The sequence below is a fragment of the Trichechus manatus genome, unplaced genomic scaffold (genome assembly GCF_000243295.1).
Source record: "Trichechus manatus latirostris isolate Lorelei unplaced genomic scaffold, TriManLat1.0 scaffold00037, whole genome shotgun sequence".
NCBI lineage: Eukaryota > Metazoa > Chordata > Mammalia > Sirenia > Trichechidae > Trichechus > Trichechus manatus.
Window position 1 is genome coordinate 8198823 of NW_004443973.1, and position 9751 is coordinate 8208573.

The following is a 9751-nucleotide window of genomic DNA, read 5'->3' on the forward strand; positions in this document are numbered from 1 at the left end:
GTATCTCTTCGATCCTAATTTTTAATAGTCTGTGCCTAGCACCTGAGAGCTCAATAAATATCTGTCACATATGTAAACATTTCTTTACCTCAACCCCTGTCTTTCCATCCTAGCCACCTATTGTAATTCTTAAAACCCATCCTGTCTAGAAACCAAAGCAGTTACCATCTAGTCGACTCTGACTCGTGGTGACCCCATGTGTTATAGAGTAGCTCCATAGGGATCTCTTGACTGTAATCTTCACAGAAGCAGATCATCAGGCCTTTCTTCCATTGCACCACTGAGTGGATTCAAATTGCCAACCCTTCAGTTAGTAACTTAGGCCAAACTGTTTGTGCCACCCAGATTAGTGAATATTTATTAAGCATCAGACATTATGCTAAGCAATCTGTATGTATTATCTCTTTTATCCTCACAAACAACTCAATGAAGTAGGAACATTATGAGTCCCACTTTTCAGGGATGTGGAGTTTAACACCATTGAGTTATCTGTCCCAGAATTTGCACCCGGAACTTTCTGCCTCCAGATTGCATTCTTGTAACTGCTACATTTATCTCCAGATTTCTCTTGAAAAACAGTACTAGACCTTGTTTGGTTTCAAAGATCCTTCTCCAACAGTTTTGTTTCCATAGAGTATCAAATGACTATGGCAAGTAATTTAGTGAGTATGGAAAAGTCTCAAACAACAGCCAAAGGCATTATAAATTATACTTTGAAAGAATAAAAGGGATCATTTTAGACAACATTCACATTCTTTGTTGGTTTACAATGTATTAAATCTAAAGAATGTACTTGAAGAACAAGGAGGGAAGTCTATAGTTCTCCCTCCTTCACCTCCTATTTATATTTTATTGGGTGGTCAAGAACTGTGATGAAATATAAGAAATACTTAACGAATAAGTCTTTACCATATTCCTCACCTGGTAGAATAAGCACTCAATGAGGAGCACTATAAGCTTTGATTGAATAAAACCATATTTGATATTCAACCCATAGTATAAGATTGATATTATATATAAGGCTTTCATGAGAGGAGAGTCCCTGGGTGGTGCAAATGGTTAACACACTCAGCTGCTAACCAAAAGGTTGGAGGTTCAAATCCACCCAGAGTTGCCTTGGAAGAAAAGCCTAATCTATTTCTGAAAAATCAGCCATTAAAAACTCTGTGGAGCACAGTTCTTCTCTGACATACATGGGTCACCATGAATTAGAATCAACTCAATGACAATTGGTTACTGGTTACTCATGAGAGAGAAAATACATGCCCATGAAGAGAGTACTAATGAGGGAGAGATTCTATAATACGGCAGGAAATTGTTAAGTGCCAAGCAAATACCACAAAAAATAAATGGTGCAGAAGCCCAGAGGAGTTTACTCTAAATTTAAGCAGTCCGAAAAGGTTTCACAGAGGTGGTAGAATTTGAGCTGTGACATAAAGGATGAATACACTTCGGAGTCAAGTCGATTGCAACTCATAGCAACACTATAGGACAGGGTAGAACTGCCCCATAGGGTTTTCAAGGCTGTAATCTTTACGGAAGCAGACAGCCACATCTTTCTACCACAGAGCTCCTGGTAGGTTCCAACTGCCAACCGTTTGGTTAGCAGCTGAGCGCTTAACCACTGCCCCACCAGGGCTCCTCACACTTTGGATAGGCTGAGAGAAGTTAGGAGCTAGTTCCAGGAAAGAATAATGGTATGATAAAAGTTCCAGAGGCAGAAAAGAATAAATTTCCTTGAGGAGAGATTGAACAGAGCACACTAACTGGACTAAAGTTTTTGTATTAAGCAATGGTGTAAGAGTAACAGGAAAAAGATGGTTAGATACAGATATTGAAGACCTTGAATTCCAGGCTAAAGACATCTGAGTTTCTCCCACTGGCAACCAGGAGCTACTGAGAGTTTAAAGCTGAATAACATGATGAAGACCGGGCTTCAGATGGATTGAAGACCAGTAAGGCATCCATTGTGTAGCTGAGTGAGAGATGATAAAGCCTGAGTCAATGAAGAAGAAAAAAGTACAAGACATTTTGGAGGAAAAATAGGCAGGACTAAAAGAAAGAAGGAGATATTTGATTATCCATCTCTCTTTTCTTTAAAAGAACAGAGCATTCATTTTGGAACCCCACATATCTTAAAGGAAGAGAAATAATTCAAAATTATTATTGTGAAGGTTGTCAATTTTAAGGTATGGAATTAAAGACAAGCAGATTGAGAATCCAAACCTAAACTGCAGACATCTATTTTTAAAGTCTTTTATTAGACCCAATTTAATCTGTTCAAAGGAAAGTGGTAACTTTTGGGGGCCTATTATCATGTTAACTTTTTTGTTTCTCAAGTCAAGACCAATAAGAAATATTATCAAGTTTACACACGCACACACACACACACACACACACACACAAATAGGTTCTAAGGCCAAATAGAGTAATTTTTAAAGGTCTCAAATATTACTTCAATAACAGCCTCTTGTTGATGGTAACCTTACTGAGCCACAGTATTGCTAAATAAACTTCTCAGTAATAACCAGCAGAGTAAAGAATTTTGGAGAAATATTATGGTGATAAAAGAAAATGTAATGATTATCCAGGCTAACCCCCTTTGTTCTACAGCAGGAGAAATTGAAACCAGGAAAGTTACATAATTTTCCCTGTTAGTCAGAAAACATAACTGCTCCTAGAGTCCAGGTCTCCTTCCGTAAGAATGCTGTTCTTTTTTCCAAGATCAAGAACTCGGCTGCTAACCAAAAGGTTGGCAGTTCAAATCCACCAGCCACTCCTTGGAAACTCTATGAGGCAGTTCTACTCTGTTCTATCGGGTCGCTATGAGCTGGAATCGACTCGACAGCAAAGAGGTTTTTTTTTTAGTTTAACTCAGCCTCAATGGTTCCATCTTTCTTGGAAATGCTTAGAACCTAACAGTGTAGATTTCTCATCTCCAACTATGTCTTTCTTTGTAGCACTGAGAAGGAAATACAGCAGAAACTTGCTGGATGAGATAGATATCCCATTCCTAGGCAGTGAAGTAATTCAGCCAAAAGTAGCCCAAAAGAGCAGAGTGGGATGGAGATGGCTACAGAGTGGAACAGAGTCTCATACTACCCTTGTCCCCGTTTCCTGCTATTTGATGCATTTGAAGAGAAGCAAACAGTGAATCTGACTCCAAGATGTTGTCCTTGGAGAAAAGCAATCATTGCTATCATCTTATAGGTAGTGACTGGGTAGTGGGGATGTAGCAAGAGTTTCAAAGAAGGGGCAGAGATGGATTTAACATGAGTCAAGGAAATGTAAGTTTCACTAACTTGGGTCCTTCCGGGTCCTGGGAGGTGCCCTAGCAAGTTTGTATTTATAATTTTGTTGGTGTTGTCCACCTCCCCCACCCCACACCCTGCTTAAAGAAGTCCCCCCAAAATTGTATAAGCTTCAGACTATACAGAACCTAGACTTACCTGTAAGAATGAGATTGCTAAATGAAGTCTAGCCAACTCTAGAAAGGCCTCAAAAGTGTGAGTGACCTGCTTTCTTGGCTATTACAAGTCCAAATGACCCCCCTTTGGCTCTTCTTTCCAAATTATATCAATAAGGTTATTAGAAGTAGAAGGGATAGCGTTTAAACCTTGACAATATAAGTAATAGGCTTTCCTTTCATATCAATATTTAGGATTTCTTTCCTCTTGGTCTGTTATTGAATTTAGTTAAATTTTCTATTGAAATTGTATTTGTGATGAATAACAAGTATAACTTAAACCGTTACAAATGAGCTGTTGAAATAGAACTATTTTGTATATTGTTGCATGTACATACCTGGGAAATATACTAGAGGTCAAAACTATGAAAATCTTGATTTCTATTTAGATGAAGATTTATCATTGTTTGTGAGATATGTCCACTATGGTTTCACTTTAAAACCACAAATAAACTTTTAACAATGGGCATTTTTCTTGTTGAGAGGTCTGTGGTCAGACCAAACATCTCTCTGAACCTGATTAGATCCTGAGGTTTTTAAATTCAATATTTGGCAAATATAGAACATTTCTTTGGCCATAAAAAATAATTAAGAACTTCAGAGCTTATGCAACTCTCCTGAGCCTGCTCCTTTATCTGATGACATGATAATCAGACATAACCTCTTCTAGTCTTGGGCCTCACCACATACAAGATTCAGACAATAAATCATACACAATTTATCTTTTGAGAATCTAGGTGACATTGCTTTAGGTTTTTACATCAGCAAGTCCTTCATTTGTTAGTACTCAACTTGGAGAAATTTTGTTATTAAATGCCTTATTTCTTCATCTTCATTCCCAACTATCCTGAATCCAGAAAAGTAGACGCACGGACATGATGTGAAGACAGAGGAACACTGGATAGTTCATTGTACAACAGCCAGAATCGTCCACTGGGTATTCATTCTTGTAATGGATTGCCAGGGGGGTAATTAGCATATTGAGTTTGAAATCTTGTCATATAGAAATGGGATTGTTTTAGCAGTTTCACAGTTTGCATAGTAATCCTATTACTTCATGCAAGATCTGGTTCACAATAACCCAAAGCTCTGAATAATGGAGACGAGGATGTCTGTAAATGATCCCCATGGGCTAGGTACCTACACTGACAAGACGTATTTGATAATGTCTAAAATCCACTTTTCCTACATAAACAGTCTTTCTGTAATCCTAGAGACTACATTTGCTTTCTTAGAACCCAACTCCCTCTCTTCCAAAGATAGGCCTAAAATAAAAGAGGGAGAAGCCATTGAATTGTTTCTGTAGCATTTCCTTTGCTGGAAGGGACCTCCAGAGGTCACCTATTTCGTCCCAATCTCCAGCCAGGACTCTCCCTAATACTGAATATAGCTGTATAGCCATCTGCATTAAGAAAGCTTTTAAAGATCCCTGGGGTTGGTCAAAAAATAGCTAATATTGGCCTGATTCATAGAACAGCATTATATGTATGTCAAAATAGCCACCTTCATCAAGAAAGACATCCATCAGGGCTGTTAAGTGCCAGTACTAGCTTCAAAGAGACAAGCTTTATTTTCTCAGAGAAAGGGGTGGTAGATTAAGGAAATGACCAAGCGTGTTGGTATTTTTTTTGTTTAGGTGTACATTTGTGGTTTTTTTTGATATTTATTAAATTTTTTCCCATACAAAAATGTATACATACATTGTTATGTGACTCTAATTGCTCTCCCCGTACTGTGACAGTAAACTCCTCCTTTCCACCCGATTCCCTGTGTCCATTCAACCAGCTTTAGGTGTACATTTGAATGCTTATCAAAAAGGAAACATTGTTATGTCAAAGACCACTGCAGGGAAAGCCCGGAAGTGGCTGTAAATGAGCAGATCACAAGTCCTTTCAAATAGCTACAGAGCTCAGGAGGGGGGCTGTTGTTTCAAACAAGATCCGATTAGCATTAAGTTATTGGAGGGCAGATGGTGAAACATAAGAATAATATTGACAGACCTGCTTTTTAAGTGATATATTTTCCCCTAATCAGCTGAATTTGTTAGAGCAGATAATTTTATTTCCTCAATTCCATTAAATGCTAGGTCCAAAGCACAGGAATTTGAGTGTAACTTAAATTTTTTAATACAACTATGTAATCACATTGTTGTTTTATAGGAAAATAAATTCTCCACAATTGTTTACACTTCTGAATTATTGGATTGGAAGCCCTACACTAAAATCTGAAAATCTAGCTAAAAGTAGAGCTGAGGTTCTTATCTGGATTACATTGGCCTTTAAGCCTATCAGTTGAAATATACAGAGAATTTAAGGATGTGCCTGAACCCCTAGGTGGAAGGAGAGAGGAGATAAGGCTAAAAGGAGATGAAAATGTACTGCCCGGACAATTGTCTCAAGTATCCATTTGGTTGTGTACTAATATTGCACTTTTTTTTTGAAATATTTCTGCAAGTTTTCACAAAAGCCTGGTCTACTATGGATGCCTCTAACGATGGGAATGGGGTGGGGGGCAGGGGAGGATAGTGGAAACAAGGTTAGAAGTTACCACATACCCTTTTGCCAACTTTCAAGTTCTGTGCTTACACCTCTTCCAAAGGAATTAATTTGAAAATATTTTTTAAAACAAAAAGGCACCCTCAACGCTTTCTCTCAGCCAGACGCTCAGTCCAGGTAACAGGAAGTGCAGAGCTCTGACTGCTGGGCTCTCCCAGCCTCCTTTGTAATTCTTGACTTTGAAAATGGGAATTCGGTGATTGTGAACTTTTTGATGTGCAGCTGCCTTTCTCAGAGACCATTAACCAAGTAACAAAGTCTTCAGGTCACCTTTCCTCTTTCTTTTGTGAGGACAGGAGACAAAAGAACAAGAAGATCTCCCTGCAGTATCTCCTTGGCTTTACAACGTTCCCACAGAGGGCACCTAACCCTTGAGTTAATGCGAAGTCTGCATACCTACCATAACACTAGAGCACTTAAAGTAAGGAAAGTACTTCCTTAGTTATTTGGATATTTGGCAAAGTGTATTTTTTTTCTCCCTTAAAGTGCTCAGGTAATCGTCCCTAACTTGCTGTTTGTATAGACAGCCTGCCTGTAAGAAGTGTCATTTTTAAAAATTATCAGCATAAATAAATTTCCAGAACAGAATCAAGACATTCCAGATAGGGGAAACTGAATCAGCTTTAAGGAAGAAAACCAAGTTGAAAGGAGTATAAGGACAAGCAAAGAGTAGCAGGTTCCATAATTTTTATTACAAAAGAAAAAACAAAAAACCAACAACTTCAAACCCTTTACATGCTATGATATTAAATGTCACATAGTAAGTTTGTTGCAAGCGAATCTTTTTTAAAAATATACATACTGTATATATTTACATTCAAGTTTGGGTAACTGAGGTCAAGGTGTAGCTCAGGTTCTAGTCTTTACCCACCCTGTGAATTGGTTCAGCTACTAACTAAACAGCGATTGTATGTCCACTCAGGCACGCGGAGAGGTAGAAACTGCTCTTTAAAGGGAAAAAAAAGGAGTGCAATCGTGAAGATCAGCATTGAAGCAGCTTAGCTACATCAAGGAGTTCCTAACCAGCTTGGTCACCTCAACAAGCTGAACACAAGTAGCCTTATCCTTCAAAAAACAGAAAAGCTTTGGACAGGTGCTCTTCTGAGCATATCGGGAGGTTGACAGAGTTCAGTGACCAATGCTGTGCCACTCTTCACCCACAGAATTGCATATGACTAACTTAGGCAAATTAGCAGCAGGGCTGGGCTGGCAGCTGGGCGCTTTTTACCTGATAAAACACAAACAATGCGCAAGCAAGTGGCTTAAGAGACATCAAATTAATATCTGTACACACACAGACTGGAACTCAGAAGCCAAAGTAAAATACTTCTTTGCCCACGCGAAATCCCACATTAATTTCCGTCCAGCCCACTGTCAAACCAAACTGAGCTGTAAGTTTAGAGACCGGAGGGGGTGGCCTCCACTTCCCCAGGCTGAGGTCCATCAGCCTCAAGACTGGACCTCAGGAAGGCTCCCGGGCCTGAGAAGGGCTTTCCGGGTTCTTGCCTGACTTGGTGGGGCTCGTTCCTGAGAGAGGAAGTTGGAGGGAGGCCAGAGGGGTGGCAGTGGCCAGAAGCCCTTCTCGTTCCCTTTTCTTCTGTTTCATTCTGCGGTTCTGAAACCAGATTTTGACTTGGGTGTCATTCAGCTGCAAGGAGTTGGCTATCTCGATGCGTCGGGCTCGAGTTAAGTACTTATTGAAATGAAATTCTTTCTCCAGTTCTGTCAGTTGTTTAGTGCTGAAATTCGTGCGGATCGCGCTGGAGGGGCTGGCGGCTCCGTACTCGGCGAGTTTGCCTGCAACGTAAAGACAGGGCGTCAGCAAGGCGAAAGGACGGGCAGACAGAACGCTGGCGGGCAGTGGGGCTAGACTTAAAATCAAAGTCCCAGTGCAGCCCGCCGGGGTTCCTATTAACTTTTACGGTTGTGCCAGGGGAAACTCTCCACGGAGAGATCCTTCCTGCAATTTTCTCAGGGCCCAGCACGCTCCAAGGAATTCGCCTGCTTTACTAATGCCTCGCAACGCGTTTCCTCCATAAAACCCAAACCTTTGGCAAGAGGGACCGATGCAAGGCGCTCCCAGTGCAATTTCGCGGAGGAGGCTCTTTCCCCAACCTCAGATGCCTCCGTCCAAGGCCCAAGTACTTACTTTTCTTAGGGGCGTTCCTCTTCACTTTCATCCACTCGAACGTGCTGAAGGCGGCGGAGATGCCGGAGGCCGGAGAGGCGGACTTGGGATAGGCGCCGGGAGCCGGGGACGCCCTGTGGAAGGAGCCGGGGTGGCCGTCGGCTGGCTCTTTGAGACACGCCGGGAAAGGGCCGGGCTCGCCGAAGGCCGCGTAATCCACCTGGCCGCTGAGGAGGAAGGAGCCGCCGCCGGAGAAGACGGCTGAGGTAGCGTAGGGGACGCGCGGCCCGCCGTCGTCGGCCGGCCGCCCGAGCGCGCACGGGAAGTCATAAGCGGGCCCAGGCCCCAGGAAGCCATAGTCGGCGCACCCCGCCGCCGCGGCAGGTGCACTGCTGGGCTCGTAGGCGCCCTCCAGGGTGCACGGCGCATACGGGGGCGCGGCCGGGGGCGGCGCAGGCGGTTGCGGGGGCGCGGCCGGGGGTGAAGGCGCGGGTCGGGCCCCGGCCGCGGTCAGGGGCAGGCAGCTAACGAGGGAGCCCTCGCCCCCGCCCAGGGGGAAGGCGGGCTGCAGGGCCACAGGCTGGGCGTCGGCGCGGCAGAACTTGGGCGCGAAGCTGAGCACGTCGCCGCCGCCCCCGCCGCCGCACGAGACGTACTCCAGGTAGGAGCTCATCGTTCCGGCCCACCCTTCGGAGCACACAGGCAAGGGCCGGGGTGCGCACCGCCTTCCTCCCCTACCGGTGCTGCCGTCGCCGAGCCATGGCGAGCGAGCTGGAAGTAAATAGTGGTCTAATATAGCGGCGGGGGCGGCCACGTGGCGCCGGCCTGCCAATGGGCGCCTTCCCCGCACGGCCCCGGTCCAGATCGGCGCGCGACTCCACGCGCCTGCCCCGCAGCCAGTTTTGCCAAAGCGACCGTGGGGCGGCCTCCCAGTGCCCCCTAGCCCGGGGTAGAGCTGGCCCGACCCAGGAAATGAGTGGGGAGGCCCGAGGCGAGAGCGCACGACGCCTGTTCCTTATACAGGTATTGAGTGAAGTTGGGGGAGGAGGCTGAACAACTGGCCTCTCGGTGAGGGCGAGGGGACGGAGGGAGCACGAGCTTGTTCTTCTGAATCGTGACTGGCTAGTCCCTAGACTGCGGATTGTGGGCGCCGCAGTGTGGAAGGGGTTAAAAGGGAGCGTGGAGTTTGGCCCGTGAGGATTTGCTCCTAGACCTACTCCAGGGAAGGGAAAGTTATTCCTCTCCCCTTTTTTTCTGAATCCTATTCGCTTGGGGTTTTCTTGGCACTGGTGTTATCCCTGTCCTAAACCTGGAGCAGATGTTTGATTTTCCCTCTTTATCCCCCTCCCCCTGACTCCTGGGACTAAATTTTATGCTGTAGGTGCTGTGTACCTGGGGCGGCGCAATATTTTGACACGTTTTTTCAAGGTTTTCGCGTTGCATCGCAGCATTCCCTACAGCTTCTTTTTCCCCTTCCAGTTGTGGCAACACGATGAGGATGAGTGTTGGATTGCCAGGTTTTGATTTGGACAGAAGGTTAAGTTCCTGCCTTGTAGGAAAGTTTAGCAGATTTTCCCTCTTTGACTAGGTTGTCAAAATAAA

General features: G+C 44.1%; 1 protein-coding gene across 1 annotated transcript; it reads right to left on the bottom strand.

The window, feature by feature from the left end:
* Window positions 1-7483: 7483 nt before the first annotated feature.
* Window positions 7484-8862, bottom strand: HOXD1 (homeobox D1). The gene is made up of 2 exons (XM_004375480.1): window positions 8171-8862; window positions 7484-7818 (listed from the first exon to the last, which is right to left on the bottom strand). Exons 1-2 carry the CDS (start codon window positions 8820-8822, stop codon window positions 7484-7486), a joined length of 987 nt encoding a protein of 328 aa, XP_004375537.1. The 5' UTR covers window positions 8823-8862.
* Between the last annotated feature and the right edge of the window lie 889 nt (window positions 8863-9751).

Bases quoted from the DNA above. Each gene is read 5' to 3' on its own strand.
- HOXD1 (XM_004375480.1), bottom strand. From the start codon at position 8,822: ATGAGCTCCTACCTGGAGTACGTCTCGTGCGGCGGCGGGGGCGGCGGC. The intron at 7,819-8,170 runs GTAAGTACTTGG...TTTACGTTGCAG, and splicing joins GAGGAACGCCCCTAAGAAAA to GCAAACTCGCCGAGTACGGA.